Below are 20,905 nucleotides of genomic sequence, written 5' to 3' on the forward strand. Positions count from 1 at the left end.
GGTGCCAAGGTTGTCTGGCTATTTATCTTACTTTTGTTTCTTTCTAACTGTTTGCTTTCTCTCTTTTCTTCTGTCTTGTGAACCAGGCAAGGTGTGGGGAGGACGGCAGCAGGAGTAGTAGTGGTCTCCTTCCTTAATATGAATAAAAGCAAGAGCTCCCTTTTAAAGCCCAGATGTCTTATTTGGAATCTGACTCGAAACTCTATCCTCTTTTTCGGGCGCAGCTTTCCTCTTGTGTAAACTGACAATGATAACATCTACCTCCCAGTGTTGTAAAATGGGAGAGAGAAAGTAATGGATATAAAAACTTCTGTTCAGAGCAGGGACGGATCGTCATTGCGATCAGGGTGGGCGACCTGAAGGGGGTCATGAGCCTAGACCTTGACAGATCTGTCGTGGTCTGGATTTGGTTTGATTCCTGGCTATCTTTTCTTAATATTCAACTGGCTCTAGGTTTTCTAACCCACTCACTTTCTTCAAGGTAAGTGTGGCAGAAGCCTGGCGCATGCGCAGTACAAGCACCGTAAGCGGCGCCCCGCCCACATACTACTACAACTTCCGGCAGGCTCCGCGCCCGCCTCAGGCGCGTCGCGGGTTGCTGACGTAATGCAGTAGCGCGGGGAATTTCGAGTGGTATTGGAGCGCCAGAGGCTAGTGGGTGGCGGACCCCTAGCATCTTCGGGAGAGACCATGGACTCCCTGGCCGAGCCTCAGTGGCCTCCGGGCCTGGCAGTCATGAAGGTGAGTGCTTCGGAGAGGTTGGGAGCTCCCGGGTGTCTGCGGGGGGAGGTCTCTCCCTTTGAGGAGGATGTCTTCGCCTTAAGGAGAAAGGATGAGGCGCGAGCGTAGCCCTGGGCCAGGGTACCCGGCTCTGCTCTGCCACTAGCCGACCGCGTGGCTGTGGGTCTCAGTTTACTCCTCTGATAAGTGCCAAGGACAAGCCTGGTGAGCTGAGGTTGGCAGTCTTATGGAACCAGATATTCTGCGATCCAATCCCAACAATAACAGGGAGAAGAGCAGTTATTCTAAACAATGACATCGACAGCTGATCTTTACTGAAAGCTTACTTTGTGTCAAGCACTAAACAGTGACACCGGACATGGTTTTGGGTGGAAAGTTTATCAGATAACATGTATGTAATCACGTAGCCGAGCAGGTAGTCTCCTTTACAGGCTCTTTCATTTCTTCTGATTATTCTCAATAAACCTAGTGCTAGTTTGTTGTGACATGCTGCCCCAACTCCTCTCTAACACACCCTCACTCTTCTCTAACAATTGCTCATCTCTCCGTCTTTTAAACAGAGATCAGGACTGAGGCCCAGCGCTGATCTTGCATTGCATCTAATGATTTCACTTAAATAACATTTATTTTTGTGGCCACTTTCGGTTTCAGCAAGGCATACCAGTTTCCATTTACAGTAGCGGTGGGCCCTGGATTTGCTCAAGAGCAGATGCACTTTGCTGTGCTGGCTAAAGATCAGTTGCTTAGTTTCTTCTTGCTCTGTGATTATTTCCGTTTCTGACAGTGGCTAAGGTAGCCTTCTTCTCTTCCTCAGTTTTGTAGACTTGGGGATTATAGTATCTGTCCCACTGACTCATAAATTTGACTTTAGAATTAAGTGAAGGCTAAAGTAAGTAGGCCTTGTTCTTCCTGCTGTTATCAGTGACGTCTAGAGTGCTTGCGGACTTGAGATACCTGCATGACGAGAAGCTGACATTGTGAAATGATCCAGGAAAACTGTAGTTTTGAAGTTGTAGTGAGCTTGGTACCAGGATGCAGTGGAGAAGAGCACAGATACGAGTTCCAGTGGTCCTGGGTGAAATCTCCTCTCTGCCTCTTAACTGTGTGACCTTCAGTTAGTAACTTAACCTCTCTGAGCCTGAATTTCTTCAACTATAAATTAGAGACAAAAATAAACAGTTCATAGGATTGATTAAATAAATTAGTTGATGTATGTGGGCACAGATTCTGCTGTGTATTCACGTGCTTAATGCAGTGCCTGACACAAAGTGGGTGCTCAAATATTTGTTGCTTGATTGAAAGTATCTGGAATGTAGTAAGCATTCAATGAATGTGTTTTATTATTATTAGCACGGTGTTAAGTGCTTCTCTCCCCTTTTAATTTGTTGTCATGAAGCTTGACTTGGATAAGGAAAGTAAAAGAGCTCTGTAACCTGTAAAGCTCCTGCTTTGTAGATTTAAGCATACTTTACATATTCCCACAATTTCAGTGTTCTTTAGAGGCGGGTTCCATGTCTTCTCTGACTTTGGTATCCCACCACAGCACTGAATGTAGAGTTTGGCACCACAGAGTGTTCAGTGAGTGTTCAACCAGAGAGTTGATTGAGCCCACATTTTTTGCTCACATTAGAATCATGGAATCTTAAGGTTAGAAAACCAGTCCCTTTCAGTATTTTAACCTCTTGTATAACACATCTGCCAATTTCTCACTTAATTTTTGCTTGAATTCTTCCAGGAACAAAGAACTATCAGATCCCAGAAGCAGATCTGACTGAAGTTACTTCTTTTATTGAATAGAAGTCTGACTCAGAATGCACGGTTGCTAACTTAGGATCCACCGAAAGACTTTGGAGTCTCAAGTTATTTGTAAAATTTTTGTATGTATATTTTTCTGAGAAGAGAGTCCATAGTTTTCATTCAATTTTCAAAGGAATCTGTAACCCCAAAAACTTAAAGAATATTTTTGTAATTATTACATTTTTCCACCTGTTTTCTACTTCTCTCTTTCACTTTCTCTCTCTCTAAAGTAAAGAAATTTTGGGGGATCTGCTGGCCCTCTCTAGTTAGGCATCATTTTTCGTTTGGTTGGTTGAGGCACATGTGATATGCATGTTACTGTCTTGGAGTGACATGACCAGAAATTTTAACAGAAATAGCTCATCTGATGTAGTGTCAACTTCCACAAATTGTGCTCTACAGATCTTTCAGAATCATTCCTCCACCGGAAGAGGATGGCATAGATAAGAAAGTGTGATATGGTAGACTGGTTCTGGCTTCTGGGCCTGCCTCTGCTCTTAATTTTTGTGTCTGTGACAGCTTACCATCCACAATAATGGAAGATTTTGGCAGGTTTTACTTTAACAAAAATTTACTGTTTTTGGCAGATCGTAAATGTAATATGTGTACACTGTAGAAAAAAATTAAAATTCAGAGTAAGATAAAGGAGAAAAATAAAACCATCCATGATTCTACCACCCAGAGAACCAGTGTTTAACATTTTACTTTATTTTCCTTTGGTTTTTATGCATTTAAAATTTGGGACCACTGTGGAGTCAACTTCTTGGGTTTGATCCAGCCAACTTAGGAACTCTGTAGGCTGTATTTTTAAAATTGGGATACTGATGCTGTGGACTTCGTAAGATTGCTCTGAAGATTAAACTGCAGAGTTGTTATATATTATTGGCATAGATTTATTTTCTGATTTTTATTTTCCTATGGCATTAATTATCCTTTGAAAGCATGTTCTTTAATGACTGCCTAATATTTCATCATATGAACCATTAGTGACATTAGTCTTTTTTTGTTTAAAATTTTAAAATTCAGGTAATAGGTTCACATGGTTCAAAATACACATAAAATAAAAAGTAAAAGTCTTCTTCTTACCATGTTCCTGGCCCTGATCATTATTTATGACTTCTTGTTTATATTCTCATAATTTATTTATATTTACGATGAAAACAGAATGCATTCTTTTTTCCTTTTTCTTTTTTGAGATACGGTCTCATTGTCGCCCGTACTAGAGTGCAGTGACAATCACGGCTCACTGCAGCCTTGAACTCCTGGGCTAAAGCAATCCTTACACCTCAGCCTCCTGAGTAGCTGGGACTATAGGCATGCGTCACTACGCCCAACGAATTTTAAAATTTTTTATAGACGTGGATTTTTCTATTTTGCCCAGGCTGGTCTCGAACTCCTGGACTCAAACAATTCTCCTGCCTTGGCCTCCCAAAGTGCTAGGATTACAGGCAAGAGCCACCATGCTAGGCCTATTAAAATACATTCTTATTCACCTCTTCCTTTAAAAAAACGGTAGCATAGAATATGTACTGTCTGTACCTTATTTCCTTTTTTCACTTATCTTGGCAATCTTTTCATACCAGTATGAAGGAGAGCATCGTCAGTTTCGCTCTGTCATGCAAGCTGGAGTACAGTGGTGTGGTGTGGGCTCACTGTAGCCTACGCCTCCTGGACTCAAGTGATCCTCCTGCCGAGAGCTTCCTCCTTTTAAAAAATATTTCTATTGAATGGAATACTATTTTAAACAATTTGAAAGATTTTAAGTTGCAAAAGTAGTTCCTTTCCTTTTGGATTGCATTCCAGGTTGGCACACATCTCTCTTTCCAAGTTGTCCACTTTCCCTTCCTCTGCTTTCACTGCCCCAGCTCTTTCCGGGCTTCCTCCTTTGGCTCCATTGCGTAGTACCATGCAGAAAGCACTAGACTGCCAGAAGGGAGACAGGAATTTTGGTCTTGACTTGACTAATGCCTACTATTCTGTGCCTGCTGTTGATACCAGTTTCCTCTTTTGACTAGACAGTTTCTAGTGTTTGGCTTTAACATTCTTTGATTTGATTCTTAACCTGTGTGGTGGCAGTGGCCACCTTTCACCCAATAGTGACTATAGGCTAAGTATTGGAGTCCGAAGAGGAGGAGGCTTGGAGTAAGAGCTGGAAGTGCATTAGAAGTGGAACCGAAGTACAGTAGCCTTTATGTGAAGGGATGACAATATGGCACAAGAATCGGTGCACCATCATCTTTAGCTGTCTAAAGCGATTTGGGCAACCTGAGACTGAATGTATAAGAGTCATATGAGAGAAATTTTTCTTTATTTGTCAAGATCCCTTGCAGTTTATCTGGAGTTAGCTTTTGAATTTGTGTATTTGACAAAGAATTTGAATTTTTTTTAGGGGATAGAGAAAAACTTTTGTGACAAGACTTCCAATTTTGATGTCTTTCTGATACGTATATATGCACATTTGCATTACAGACAATAGATGATTTGCTGCGGTGTGGAATTTGCTTCGAGTATTTCAACATTGCAATGATAATACCTCAGTGTTCACATAACTGTAAGTATGTTTTGTTCCTGTGAGTTAGTAAATTGCGATTTTTACATGAGGTAGTGTTAATTTAACACCAAAGATACGTGCACATATTTATGTTTCACCTTTAGCTCTTCTATCTTGTAGTTTTTCAGAAGGTCATTTTCACTCCTTCCTCTTGAATATTGAAGGTTTTTACAAGGCTTCTATATTTTCTACCTCGTTCCTCTTTGATATTTTTATGCCTTTTATAGCATTTATGGCAGTAAAATTTTTGGTCACAATAAGTGGTTCTTTATTTGCCAAAGTGCTTTTTGATGTTAAGTTTCAGAATTTTTGTTTTTAACAGGGTAACAGATAGGTGGTTCCATCAAGTAGTACTTGATACAGAATTTCAAAGTTTAAAAATTCTGTAGCAGTATTTCCCCAGTGGGAGAATTCTATCACTGGCTTTATTACAGACAGTTTTATAACTTAACTGCTATGTGATGCTGGAAAGACTCACGTTGGAATTTGTTTGTACTTCTCTTTATGAGTCTAGTATATAAGCATTTAAAAATATTGTACCTTGAGATATTTAGTGCATAGGGGTTACCCTGTCATTGTTGAGGAGCTAGACACACAGTTTATGGGTTATTTAGGATATTTAGGTTCATGGTCTTTCTTGTCCTCTATTTTTGATTTATCTTGGAAAGTTAAAAAACAGTCAACTTAGGCCTAAGAAATTGGTTTTAGTTGGTAGTAGCTTTGGTGAAAAAGTTTATGTAGAGAAGACATAATAAGAGGATAACAGTGATGGAAACACGGGCTTTAGAGACATCCTTGGGCTTGACTCTTGAAAATCTGGTGAGTAATTACTACTTCAGAAAATGTTTGTGAGAATTAAATGTGCAGAACTCACTGCACATTATGAGTCCTTAATAATGTTAGTTTTCTTCCAGACAAGATTCGCATTAAAAACCAAGTTAAGTTTTGGAGATTGTTTTAAAATATATTTTAACATCATCTTTATTTGGGTATAATTTACATACAATAAAATACATCCATTTTAAGTGCGTATTAAAGTATAAAAGTGTTAATGAATTTTGACAAATGTGTATGCTGTGTAACGACTGCAATTAAGATACTGAACATTTTTATTATCTGATAAATTTCTCCGCATCTCAGTCAGTATGACCTCAGCTAGCCATCTGTAGTCTATTTCTGGACTTTTTTGTTCCATTGATCTTAGAAACTTTTTCACCAAAACTACTGCCCACTAAAACTATTTTTTTAGACCTAAGTTTACTGTTTTTTAGCTTTCCAAGATAAATCAACTTGAAAATAGAGGACAAGAAAGAGCATGAACCTAAATAATCTGTAAACTGTTTGTCTAGCTCCTGAACAATGATAGGATAACCCCTATTGCAGTAAATACCTCAAGGTGCAATATTTTTAAATGCTTATATGCTAGACTCGTATATGTCTGTCCTTGTGTCAGTACCACACTATCTTGATTACTGTGGCTTTGTAGTAAGTCTTGAAGTCAGGCGTTGTAAGTCCTCCAACTTTTTTTTCTTTGGTTCTTTTAGGATCTTTGCATTTTAAATGCATTTCCATATATAACTTAAAATCAGGTTGTCAGTTTCTACCAAAAGGCTGCTGGGATGTTCACTAGAATTGTATTGAATCTAGAGATCAATTTGGGAGAACTGACATCTTAACAATGTCGAGTCTTCAATGTGTGAATATGATATACTTCTCTATCTTTATTTCTCTCAACAGTGTTGTTTGATTTTCATTGCACAGACCTTGCACAAAGAAATATAACTTATATTGACGTTTCGTCTTCTGACTGCACTAAATTCACTTAATTCCGGCATATTTTTTGTTAATTCCTTAGAAATTTTTGCATACACAATCATGTCATTTGTGGGTAAAGACAGTTTTACTTCTTCCTTTCTGATCTATACGCCTTTGTATTTCTTTTTGTTACACAGGCTAGTACCTCAAGTACAGTGTTGGAAGTGGTGTGGATGGACATCCTGTCCTTACTCTTATTTTATGGGGAAAGCATTCAGTCTTTTACCATTAAGTATGATGTTAGCTGTAAGTTTTTTTATATTCTTAATATGTTTTCATAAACTTACCAAGTCGAGGCACTTCTCTACTCCTGGTTAGGTGAGAGAATTTTTTTTTTTTAAATCATGAATGGGTGTTGAATTTTGTGAAATATTTTCTGCATCTATGGAGATGCTTATATGATATTCTTCCTTTAGTTTGTAACATAGCTAATAACATTATTTTTGTTTGTTTGTTTTTGTTTTGTTTTGTTTGGGAGACAGGGCCTCACTCCCTCACAGTGGCTTTGTTACAGACTGGCTTTGTACTGTATTCCCCACTTATCTGTGGTTTCAGTTACCTGTGGTCAACTGCAGTCTGAAAATACTAAATGGGAAATTCTGAAAATAAGTAATTCATAAGTTTTAAATTGCACGATGTTCTAAGTAAAGCACTGATGAAATCTTGTGCCATCCTGCGCATGATGGGAATCATCCCTTTGTCGAGTGTATTCATGTTACATATGCTACCCACCGTTAATCGCTTAGTGACCATCCCAGTTATCAGATTGATTGTTGCAATATGGTAGTAATTGTAACTGTGTTGCAGAACACAGTAATTGTGTTCAAGTAGCCCTTATTTTACTTAATAGTAGCCCCAAAGCACACAAGTAGTGATGCTGGCAATTCAATATGACAAAGAGAAAATGCTTCCTTTAAGTGAAAGATGAAAGTTCTTAACAAGGAAAGGAAAGAAAATTGTATGTTGCTAAGATCTACAGTACAATCTACAGTACCCCACAAGATATTTTGAGAGAAAGACCGCATTTACATAACTTTTGTTATAGTATATTGTTTTAATTCTATGTTATTAGTTATTGTTCCTAATCTCTTCCTGTGTCTTATTAATAAATTAAACTTTATCATAGGTAAGTATGTATAGGAAAAAACGTAGTATAAATAGGATTCAGTACTATCTGTGGTTTTAGGCATCCATTGTGGTTTATGGAATGTCTCTCCTGTGGATACGTGGGCACTACCATATAGAGAAAGCCCTTTACTAGTCAGCTTGACTGCAGATTCTAGGGGCCTCTTAAGCCTTTTCTGTGGATGTGTCTTCCCTGGACTTGTGATTATAAATTCCCAAGTAGAGAGCTTTGATCAGTTTTTTCATTAGCTGGTATTTTTCTCTCTTGTGTGTCTGTCCATGGTATTGCAGGTTCTCCAGAGTTGATGTAAGCCATTGACCTCTTTTTTGTTTTCAGCTGCTCTCAAGCTTCTGAAGTATGCTGATCCAAACCACCCCAAGTTGAGTGAGACAGAAACCGTTCCCTTAGGCAGTCCTTTGAAAAGGTCAAATGTTGGTCGCACACTCCACTATTCTCTCCCTGCCTCCCCTCCCAAGATAAGCCACAGAGCTATATCAGCCTCTGTCTGCTGTACTATGGGTCCTCTGGATCAGTAGCAAGCTACCCAGCTCTTTTTTGTTCTTAGCAGACTGCATTCACCTAGAACATGCTGGGTTCATGCTTAGTGAGGTGAGACAGAAGCCAGTCCTATGGGCATCTCTTGGAAAAGCTAGAACATTGGACCGTGTTTCCCTTCTTTCTCCCCCTAGGCAGAAGGTTGGGGGTTTCTCTTCCTTGCTGAGCTGGGGGAGGCACAGTGGCCAGTGAGTGTGGTACTAGTCCAGACCTTTGCTTTTGTTCTCAGTGGCCCTCAACCAGGTTCCCTTTTCTGTCAGTGTGTAGATTGAGGCAGTTCAGAAACCAGTTTCTCAAGTAGCCCCCACAATGTAAGTGCTTGTCTTTTGTTTGCCTCCCTAGGGATATATGTTCTTTGCTCGCTTCTTCATGACTTATAGCTGTCACTTATGCCATTCTTTAAGAGGAAGTCAGTGGAGGGACATTTCAGTAATGATTTTTTTATTTTATGAGCACTTTTTTTTCACTTGTGAAGTCTCAATATTCTGTAGGCCTTTTCTGCTAAACACCAGTTGTCACAAGTCCCATCATGTCTAAAACTGGCTCTGGGTCTGTAGTGTTTTAATGATACAAAGCCCCCAGGGCTTTAGTAGAAGCCAGTTCTGTCATGTTCTGATATCATCTTGCATTGACTAGAATTGGTGATCCAGAATCCTAGGTATTTATTGCTGCTTCTTAGATTTTTCATGATTTACCATTTTTAAATCATCTTATTTTGTTTTGTTCTGTTTAGGTTTTTGGATATGAGTAATAAACACTACATTTGTAGTTCTGCAGGTACAAAGGTGTGAGTGGGTTGCCTTGGCAGAATGCAGGTCAATTAAATTGATCTAAATTTGTGCTATTAAAGAGTATTTTGGGGGCAAGAGGGGGCAGACCTACTCCAACCCATAAAACACCTTTAAGTGAGAAATGGTCTTGCTAATAGACTGATATGCTCAAGTGCCAATTTTCTTTGCACTTGTATAATTTTTCTCACTTAATAATGGAAGATGATCAAAATATTTGCTCCTAGATGAAATAATTGGCTTGTGGACACTGATAAATTACCACTATTTAAAGCTTGGCCAGCAATCTTTTTTTTTCCCTTTTGTGGATTTTGACTCAAAAAATTAATCAAAGATTGTGTAGGAGTAAAAAGCAATTTTATTTCATTTTTTTAAAAAAACTGAAATATGAAATGTTCCACTTACGAAACCTTTGCTAATTCAAGAGACAGCGTAAGATTCTGTTAGGCATATAATAAATGTGTTTGTCTTCTTTTATATTCTCATGAAACAGCACTGTGAAACAAGACAGAGGAGAAGAGAAATAGTTACACATACAAAAGGGACATACAATTATGCAGAGCTGCACTTGTGGAAATTCTGAAATGCTAGTCTTTAGTTGGAGGGATGTTATTCTCTTATCAACTAACTGTCCCTTAACATTAGAACTGGAGGCAGATGCCAACCTTCTCAGCTTTCTTGGACCTCCTGTTCTTTTCACACTGGGAACTGGAGTTTTTGCTTTTAACTGGACACTTTAGATGTTTCTTTCTAAAAAGTTCCTTTTTTCATAAAGTTCTTAAGATTTCATACGACAAGGATTGATTTAAGTTTTAGAAATTTCCTTTTTACTGTTGAGATGCTAGGCTCTTTTGATGTTTGAAAGCCAACAGATTGCTGTATCTTGCTTGGGATTAGAGATGGCCCCTCTCCCAAGGCTTGGCTGTTTCTGTGAAACTACTGTTTAATTCAATGTTGTTGTTATACCATCTCCTACTCTACCCACACATCTGTTTTGGACTCTCTTGGATGGAAAGACAAACTTCATAGGTGATTTAAATGAAGCCCTCTGGGAATACATGAATTCAAAACTCTTCAGCTGTTCTCCCTTGAATGGAAGGGTTGTCATAGTTGCCCACTAGAAAATAAGTTATGCTGGTCTGCAGCTTACCAGTACATATTTGGTAGTAGTCTAGTAGACTGAAATTAAGCCTAGGGCTTGATCTACTCAGGACTCCATATCTGATTCTCTGCATTTCAAAAGAAAAGGAAAGGAAAGGAAACATATACAAGATTATGCAGAAGAGAAAGCAGCAGCCTTATTATAAAAATTAATTTAAAAGGCACATGTGACCTTATTAAATATTATTTAATTGATATAAGTATACATAATATATAATATACTTATACTATATATAGGTACAATAGTAACATGTATATATAATATATACACAATATGTTGTATAAGTATAATATAACTATACATAGTACATATTTATATACATATACATTGTTTATAGTGTAAACGTATAGTATATATTTATTATAAACAAATATTTATAGATATAGTCAGTCCCTGACTTAATGATGATTTGACTTAGGATTTTTCAACTTTACGATGGTGTGAAAGTGATACACATTCAATAGAAACCATACTTTGAATTTTGAATTTTAATCTTTTCCCAGGTTAGAGATAGGTATATTAAATACATTTTGGCTTATGATATTTTCAATTTATGATGGGTTTATTGGGATGTAATCCCATGTTAAGTCAAGGAGCATCTGTAATTTTAAGTAAACATATTAAGAGTATGAACTGTATATTAAAAATATATATTAAAAGTATATTTTTAAAAAGTATATTACAAAAGTATATTAAAAAATATATTAAGAGTATGGACTGTGGTGCTTGCCTTTGCCACATATTAGTTCCGTTATCTTTGGCAAGTTGGCTGAGCCCTGTGCTTCATTTTTCCTTCTTGTCAAATGTGACTAATATTGGTACCAACCTCAGGGTTGCTGTAAGGATCAAACTAGTTAATACATGTAAAGTGCTTAGAACAGAGCACATACTAAGTGCAGTGTTTGAACCACATGAAATTGCAATATTTGTCCATTTTTGACTTAACCAAAAATGTCAGTTTCATATAATTCAACTTAATAGTAACAACTTATTAATTTTTAAAAAATTGTTGTTGTTGAATCAGTATCACATATTAAGGATGTGATTTACTGACCAAAATCCACTGAATCACTGTGACTGGGGGTAGAGTCTGGGAAACTAAGTTAAAACCAACATGAATCTCTCTAGGTGACTGAGCTGAGCAGCCAGGTTTTAGGATTTCTTGACTTACAGTATTGCTCAGGAGACTCTTTTAGTATAAAGAGAATAGCATTGGTAATTAAGAGAATGAGTCTGGACAGGAATTTTTGCCTCAGGATGATTCATACCTTGAGTCTCATCCATATCTGATTTAGGTGATATTTAGATGAGACTTTAGATTTTAAACTTTAGAGTTGGTACTGGAATAAGTTGAAACTTTGGGGGCTGTTGAGGTGGTATGGATGTATTTTGCATTTGAGAAGGACATGAATTTGGGAGGTTAAAGGTGGAATGCCATGGAGTGAATTTTATCTCCCCCTAAAGTCCTATGTCGAAGCCCCAACCCCAATGTGTTGGTGTTTGAAGATGAGGCCTTGGGGAGATAATTAGGTTTAAATTAGGTCATGAAAGTGGAGCTCTAGTGATGGGATTAGTGTCCGTATGAGAAGAGATACCAGAGCTTATGGACTCTCCCCACCCCCTCGTGGGAGGACGCAGTGAGAAAGTGGTTGTCTATAGACGAGAAAGACAGCTTGCAGCATAAACTGACCATATTGGCACCTTGATCTTGGACTTTTAGCCTCCAGAACCATGAGAAAACAATTTCTGTTGTTTAAGCTACCCAGTCTGTGGTATTTTGTTATGGCAGCTCGAGCTAAGAAATTCTTTCCTCTAGTCTTTTGTACCATTGCTGTCATTCATTTCACTTATGCATAAGCATTCATAAGCATGCATTTTTATATATGTATATGTAATAAGCATCCATAATTGAATACTTTGTTATTATTTTTGTACAAACTGTTATCTGTTAAATTAACAAGAAAAAGTTTTTATTACAGTTTCACATATTCCTTCTCCAGTACTCTTCCTTTCTTTATGTAGATTAGAGTTTCTGACCTAAATTATTTTCCTCCTCTCTGAAGAATTTCTTTTAGCATTTCTTGCAAGGGAAGTCTGCTGAAAACAGATTGCTTCCATTTGTATTTGTCTGAGAAAGTCCTTATTTCTCTTTGACTTTTGAGGGATAATTTCTCAGGATATAGTTTTAGGTTGGTGATGTTTTTCTCTCAACACTAAATATTTCACTGCACTCTCTGTGTGGTTTGTGAGAAGTCAAGCTGCTCCTCTGTAGGTAAGGCCCCCACTACAGCTTCTTTCAAGATTTCTTCTTTATCTTTGATTCTATGTAGTTTCAATTTGATTGGCTGAGGTGTCTATTTGTTTTGTTTTTGCGTTTATCCTGCTTAGTGTTCTCCAATCTTCCAGGATGAGTAGTTTAGTGTTTAACGTTAATTTGGAGAAATTATTAGCCATTACTATTTCTTCTGTTCCTTTCATTCTTCTCTTTCTGGTATTCCCATTATGTGTATGTTACATCTTTTGTAGTTATTTTACAGTTCTTGGATATTCTATTCCATTCTTCCTGTCTTTTCTTTTCTCTTTGCTTTTCAGTTTTGGAGGTTTCCATTGACATGTCCTAAAGTGCAGAGATTCTTTCCTCAGCTGTGTTCAATGTATTAATGAACCTATCAAAGGCATTCTGTTATAGTGGTTCTTTTGATCACTAGCATTCCTTTTTGATGCTTCCTTAGAATTTCCACCTCTCTGCTTATGTTACCGATCTGTTCTTGATGTTGTCTACTTTTTCCATTAGAGCCCTTAGCATATAATTTTTAAAAATTGCTGGTCCGATAATTTAACCATTTCTGGTATATCTGACTTTGGTTCTGATGCTTGCTCAGTTTCTTCAAACTGTGTGTTTTTCCTTGTGATTTTTTTCTTAATAACTGGAAATGATGTACTGGGTAAAAGGAACTGCAGTAAATAGGCCTTTAGGTATGGGCAGAGGGGACACATTCTGTAGTCCTATGATTAGGTCTTTTAGCGAACTTTGCCCTGGACTGTGAATGTCACTAGTGCTCCTCAGTTTTCCCCTCCTTAGATGGGACAGGATAGAGGGCTGTCTGTCTGCAGTCTAGAGGGCTGCAGTTGTGTATTTCCTTTTTCCAAAGTCAGCTAGGCTCTGATAAAACTCCAGTAGATTAGGCTCTGGTAAAATAGTTTCTCCTGAGGGGGGGCTTTGTTAAGAACACACTACTCTGGGCCAGTGCAGTGGCTCACACCTGTAATCCCAGCCCTTTGGGAGACCGAGGTGGGCAATCACCTGAGGTCAGGAGTTTGAGACCAGCCTGGCCAATATGGCAAAACCCCATCTCTACTAAAAATACAAAAATTAGCTGGGTGTGGTGGCGCACACCTGTAATCCCAGCTACTTGGGAGGCTGAGGCAGGAGAATCACTTGAACCCAGGAGGTGGAGGTTGCACTGAGCCGAGATTGTGCCACTGTACTCCAGCCTGGGTGACAGAATTAGACTCCGTCTCGAAGGGAAAAAAACAAAAACAAAAAAACAGACTACTCTGACTTATTTAGAAATGGTTACTTTTACCCTCCTACTCCTGGAATGACTAGGGGGTTTTTCTCCAATATTCACTGTGAGAACTTAGAAGAACTCCTGGAACTGAAACTCACAGAAGTATGAGGACATCCTCCCCACCTCTGCAATGACAGGGTTCCCTGGAATTTTTAACGCTCAGACTTGCCGGCACTGGGCCGCCAGCAATTTGTCAATTACAGCTCAGGTTCTCCCACTCCAGCACTGGTTCCAGCACAGGTTTCTTCTCTGGTTCCCATGGAGGTTTCTGTTTGTGGGTTTCTGTTCCAGTAAGTTGTGATTCTCTGTATTACCTCTGTCTCTCCCCAGTTCAGCGGGCAGCAGTTTGCCCTGTGACCCTGCTTTTCTGCTGGATCTAAGAAAAGTTGTTGGTTTTTCAGTTTGTTCAGCTTTTTACTTGTTGTTAGGACAGAGTGGTGACTTCTAAGCCCCTTACATGCCGAGTCGATCCCCTGTATTCATCTTTGCTTCCTAAAAGAACTCAACCTGTTGTCTGTTTTATCCTTTTCATAATGTATTTCTTTGTTTTTCCTCATGGGGTGCTCTTACTTAGGCTGGCAAGACTTGCTTATTTCCTGGATATCCGTACCATTGAAATTATATTGTCTCCTCCTCAACTAAACAGAATCCTGAATTTATACAGTATACTGAAATTATACTGTCTCCTCCTCAACTAAACAGAATCCAGCTGAATTTGGGCTACTAGTAAATTAGCTTAGATAATTAGTAAGGTACCATTCTGTTAGTCACATCTGCTTTTTCTTTGACCGGGAGAATATTTTACACTGCCTTGAGTGTTGTGAATTTAGTTTGTGCCCATTTCCTGCTTAAATTGTTAGGCTATATTATGCTGAATTATGTTTCACTATTTTATTAGCTCCTTGAGGTCAAGAACCTTCCTTTATATATATTGTTCTTAGTACCTGCCACAAAAGTACTTGTTAAATGTGGGACAGAGGATATTATTTACAGAATTAAGATATAGACGTCCCTAATTTGATAACCTGGGTATATATTTTTTCTTAACATGTTTATATATATTATTTCAAAATTTATATTTTCAAATGATAAGCAGTAGAGATACCTGGCAAGTTTGTACAGTACCAAGCTCAAGTCTTGCACGTATGTTTCCTGTATTTTGCAGATGGAGGACACAGAGTGATGTATGTTGCTTGTGTAGTTGTGGTATCCTAAGGACTTACAATATTTGTGTTTTCCTTTCCTTAAAATGCTGTTTAATCACATGTGTAAGTGTGCATAGAGTAGAGGTACTAGAAATTTAAGCTTATGATGATATACCTTAGATGATGGAAATAGTCTAGGGCTTAAGATTTTGTTAGAAGTCATATTCCTGTATTAGTATAACCTCGTTAACATTATGTTGCACTTTGTGTTTTGCAGACTGCTCTCTCTGTATAAGAAAATTTCTGTCCTATAAAACTCAGTGTCCAACTTGTTGTGTGGTGAGTTTTTGTTTCCTTTTTTGAAAACTTACTGACTACTGCAAGTATTTTTGCTTTGTGTATGTATAAAAGCCTGTGTATATGTAGGGTGATGTGTAGTTACTGAATTAAGCTATATGAAAGACACTTTCGGAAAGGACCTCTAAAGTACATGTAAGAAGAGCTGGGCTTTGTTCAGTTTTTTGTTAAGATTTCTGAAAACCTAAATGTATTTTAGGAAGTAAAAACTAATTTTAAGTTCAGGATGTAGCGCTCTTTAATTCTTATGACCCATGTTTTTATGGCTTCTAATTTTTAATAATTTCTCACTTTGGTAGAAACTCTGATGGTAGGATTATTCATTTGCAAAGAACTGGTCTAAGTATTTGTGCAGAAAAATATGCATGGCCGTTGGACTTAATCCAGCGTACCTGTTCCCTTAGGTCTTTCACCTACCAGAGCTTCAGGGAAAACACTAGGAAGTTTGTTGTTACTGTTTCTGAAACTTTTCAGGTAGTGGGAACAGGTGGAAAAGCAGACTAAAAGGATAATTAAACATAAGTGGGAATAAAGAAGAGACAGGTGAGGTCTGACAGAGCCGATGCTAGGACTAGGTAAGGAGTTTAGTTAATTTTGCCTCTCTGGTAGGTACGTGGTGTCAGGGTGTCACTGAACCTTGCAAAACTGTTTCTCTATGTAAGAAATTTTGTGATTTGGCTCTCAAGTCTAAGATGTTTACAATATGTTACACTGCTTTTGTCAAGATGTTCTCATCACTGAAATAAACTGTTACCATTCATACTAAATAAGTACTGGGTTTATCACTTTTCTCTTGCATTCCTGAAAACCATTCTTATTTTAAAATTCTTGAACACTTAATGCCTCTCCCAATGTTAGTACTTAAAAGAACATTTCTCTTCTGTTTTTCCAGAGAAATTTTTGAGAAAGCTGAGTGCTGGCATTTTGAAGAAAGATTCTTGCTTATATTAGGTTTGATTGTAGTCAGTACAGAATATATATGATTATAAGAGAAGCTTTGGAGAGCTTTTATCAGACTTCCAGTCAGCAGATACTGGTTCACTGTTTTAAAATTTCATATTAGCATGAGATAAATGAACTTTATTTTGAGGCCGCCTTAGAAGACTTAGTGGGATGGCGAACCTCAGGAGGATGGGTCAGACATTTTCAAAAACAAGATTATGACAAGTTGATTATTGTTTTTGACCTTTTTCCGTCTGTTTTTTCTAGACTGTCACAGAGCCGGATCTGAAAAATAACCGCATATTAGATGAACTGGTAAAAAGCTTGAATTTTGCACGGTATGATTTAATTTTGTGACTAACCTCTAACTACTTTTGCCTTTTATATGTGTTCTCTCTTTACTTTCTGCACCTTTGGATTAGGGAATAAAGGGTTGCATATTTTATAGTCAAAGAAGGGAAGTAACAGTAGTCATTATTCACACATGGAAAATTTACTAGAGTAAGATTTTCTTCCTTTACTTAACAGAAATTCTCCTGTAGTATAGAATAATTAAGAGTTAAAATGCAGATTTGAGGGCTTCCTTACTTTTGGGTGCTCTAAAGATACTCCTTTTCCTGCCCAAGCCCTAGAATCAGCCATTTCTCCAAGGAGCTCCTCCTATTGGAGAATAGCATTGAGAGACCAGGATCTGGTGCTGGGTATGCTTGTTGCTACTGGGGTGTCATTGCTTCTAGGCCCTCTCAATGGGCAGAGCTAAGTAATATATGTATATTATGTATATGTATGTACTAACTCATGTATATACACATCTGTAATTGATTCTGTCTGCTATATATTAATCTATTCTTAATCCGATTTATTCAGCATGTATTAAATGGTATGGCATTTGAAATATGTAGTTGCTTGTACTTTATAAAGCTCAGATATGCAACTTTACTTCCTAACTGTCAAATGCATGAATGTGTGAAAGTGAGTTTGGTCACCGAAAGGGATATGAAAAGCCATGTTTCAATATCTTGGATTACTTTTAGTTTTAATCATGCAAGTCAAGCAAGAATTTTTATGAAGGACATACTGTGTTTAGATAGTGGTCAGGTGCCCCTGTAGTTAAGTGTAATCATGTGTTGCTTAACAGGGATATGTTCTGAGAAATGTGTCATTAGGCAATTTGGTTGTTGTGTGAACATCATAGAGTATACTTACACAAACCAACGTGGTGTAGCCTACTACACTCCTAGTCTATATGGCAGGGCCTATTGCTCCTAGGTAACAAAACCGGTACAGCATGTTACTATAGCTAATATGGTAGGCAGTTGCAACTCAGTGGTACCTATTAGTGTATCTAAACATAGAAAAAGTACAGTGAAACTATGGTGTAAAAGATAAAAAATGCCGTACACCTTTATAGGGCATTTACTATGAATGGAGCTTTCAGGATTAGAAGTTACTCTGGATGTCAGTGAGTGAGTGACAAGTGAATGTGAAGGCTTAGGCCATTACTGTACACTACTGTAGACTTTATAAACACTGTACACTTAGACTACACTAAATTTATTAAAAAGTTTCTTCAATAATTAACCTTACTGTAACTTTTACATTTTATAAACGTATAGTTTTTTTTAACTTTTTGACTCTTTTGTAATAACACGTAGCTTAAAACACAAACACATCATACAGCTGTAGAAGCATCTTTTTTTATATCCTTATTCTGTGAACTTTTTTCTAGTTTTAAAAATTGTTATTGTTTTTTTCTTTTAAAATTTTTTCTTAAAAATGAAGATGGAGGCCGGGCTTGGTGGCTCATGCCTGTAATACCAGCACTTTGGGAGGCTGAGGTGGGCAGATCATGAGGTCAGGAGTTTGAGACCATCCTGGCCAACATAGTGAAACCCTGTCTCTACTATAAATACAAAAATTCACTGGGTGTGGTAGCACATGCCTGTAATTCCAGCTACTTGGGAGGCTGAGGCAGGAGAATCGCTTAAACCAGGGAGTCAGAGGTTGCAGTCAGCCGAGATCATGCCACTGCACTCCAGCCTGGTGACAGAGCAAGACTCCGTCTCAAAAAAAAAAAGATGGAAACACACACATTAGCCTAGGCCCACACAGGGTTAGGATTATCAAGATGTCACTTAGCAATGGGAATTTTTCAGCTCCATTATCATCTAATGAAACCATCACCATGTATTTGGTCTCTTGTTGAACAAAGCATCATTATACGGCTTGTGAGCGGATGGGACTTCTAGGCTTGTTGGAACATACTTGGAGGTACCTTATGTTGCTTTTAAAAATATAAACAGATTTCTTTCAATAGAATTGCACATTTCTTTATTGGTTTGCATTCTAAAAATGATCAAATTTGTACAGTTGTCGCTCAGTCAAGGGGATTGGTCCCAGGACCCTCGAGAATACCAAAATCTGTGAATGCTGAAGTCCCTGACATAAAATGGCATAGTATTTGCATATGGACATTCTCTCTTATACTTCAAATCACCTCTAGATTACTTATATTAGATTACCCTAATACAATGCTATATAAATCGTTGTCATACTGTGTTTTTAAAATTTATATATTTTTTATTGTTGTATTGTTACTTTTATTATTTTTTGAACATTTTTGCTCTGTGATTAGTTGAATCCACAGATGCGGAGCTGGCAGATGTGAAGGGCCGACTGTACTCTGAGCTAACTTCATGTACGTCCTAGAGATTGGCTGGTTAGTTATTTCCTTACGGAAAAAAAGATGGTGTAGTTTTAAAAAGATGGCATACTTTCCTAGATTAAGAAACTTTAAAATTCTCTGATTTTCCCAATTAAAGCTACTTTTTTTCTTAGCATTTTTCACCAGTAAGTTTTTGAAATCTATGAGAGGAAGGGACCATGCCTTTACAAGGGAATTGATTGCCTGTTTTTCTCAAGGCTTATTTTTTTCCTCAGCCAGTACTAAAAACATAACAACTTCCCTGCTAGGATAAAGGAAGCCTTGCATATAACAGCATCTGTTTGTTGAAGAGAAGTGATCAAGGTCTTTGGATTCACAGACCTTTTGGTGTAACTTAAAGGGAGGTCATGGAATGGTTGACCTCTCCTCTGTCCCCTCTCCTTCCCGAAAGGAATACATGATTTAATTATTCATTATAGTGGGTGTAGTAGGGTGGGAAGCATTATTTGTAGAGTTGGGATGGTTTATATCATTTGTTCCTCTCTCTGTTTGCCTTCTTGGAATTGCTGCTCTTCCTAGCATCATCCTTGTGGTGAACATTTGTCATAGGTAAAGTGTTGTGGTTCTTCATTTGCAAACTTAGGAGGGATGAAATTCAAGCTAGTCAATTTCATTACTTGTTTGAACTGTGGTTTAAGATTTATGAGGGAGGAAACTTAATCCTATGACCAAAATATAAGATATTTATATTGTCTGTCAATTTCATTTCTTGGCATTCTCATTTGTCATTGTCATTTTATGTGCCATTATGATTTTTAAATATTTAATATTCTAAATTTAATAATATAAAAAGGATATTGGAAATAATTTTAGAGGTTTTCAGATACAAGGCTGCATACAGCTCTTACATTTTCATCTGATCTTTTACTTTTATTTTCAAAGAACACATGATTTTTTCCTTGACTTAGTTTTATTTAAAATAATGTTCTTAACCTGTTGTTGAACATTTATTAGAATATTTTTGTGTAAGTGTAGCATCATTCTTGACTTAAGTGAATGCTGTTTCTCTGTTTTTGTAGTCAGTGTCCATCTCTTATTATTTTTACAAATTGAGAGTAGAGAGCATCATTTGCTGCTTTTGTTTATCCACCATTAAGGGATAAGTTTTTCTGCAAATACTCCAAGTTTAAGAATTTAAACATTTTAGATGACAATTGAAGTAAAATTCCCTCAGCAACTCACAAAGAGGAAGTAGAATATAATTTCACCTTTTTTATTGTACAATTTAAAGTATACTGATGTTGAATTCAGGCAGAACTGGGCATTGGTCTAGGCCCTATTAGTTCTAATGTGATTGTGATCAAGATGTTTAATCTCTTTGACTCCTGTTTCCTCATCTAAAAAGATGAGAATAATACTGTCGATGCCTTGAGGATTAGAAATGAAGAACTATAGTAAAAGATATCCAGCATAATACCTAGAACAAAGGAACCTAAAAATATTCCTATTATTATTATTATTATTATTATTATAATATATTGCCTATATTTTCAATAGTGTTGATACCCTAAGATGCTATAAAAAGAATTTGTGTTTGGGTGGGCCTCTGCTTGTGTAGCCAAATGGTTCTAGACTGCTGTTTACATGTTTCTGATCAGAACTAGCATTGCGGGGACTTTAGTTACAGAA

At 37.4% G+C, this 20,905-nt stretch overlaps 1 protein-coding gene across 1 annotated transcript in view; it reads left to right on the forward strand.

Annotated features, from left to right (window-relative positions):
- Positions 1-301: 301 nt before the first annotated feature.
- RAD18 (RAD18 E3 ubiquitin protein ligase) overlaps positions 302-20,905 on the forward strand; it is an 81,405-nt gene continuing 60,801 nt past the window's right edge. The window contains exons 1-5 of the mRNA XM_012000634.1: positions 302-398; positions 482-741; positions 5,008-5,089; positions 15,530-15,591; positions 16,819-16,889. Of these exons, the coding sequence (XP_011856024.1) occupies positions 691-741; positions 5,008-5,089; positions 15,530-15,591; positions 16,819-16,889 (266 nt within the window). The 5' untranslated portion in view covers positions 302-398; positions 482-690. The remainder of the gene's footprint in view (positions 399-481; positions 742-5,007; positions 5,090-15,529; positions 15,592-16,818; positions 16,890-20,905) is intronic.

Source organism: Mandrillus leucophaeus, unplaced genomic scaffold (genome assembly GCF_000951045.1).
Source record: "Mandrillus leucophaeus isolate KB7577 unplaced genomic scaffold, Mleu.le_1.0 Scaffold637, whole genome shotgun sequence".
NCBI lineage: Eukaryota > Metazoa > Chordata > Mammalia > Primates > Cercopithecidae > Mandrillus > Mandrillus leucophaeus.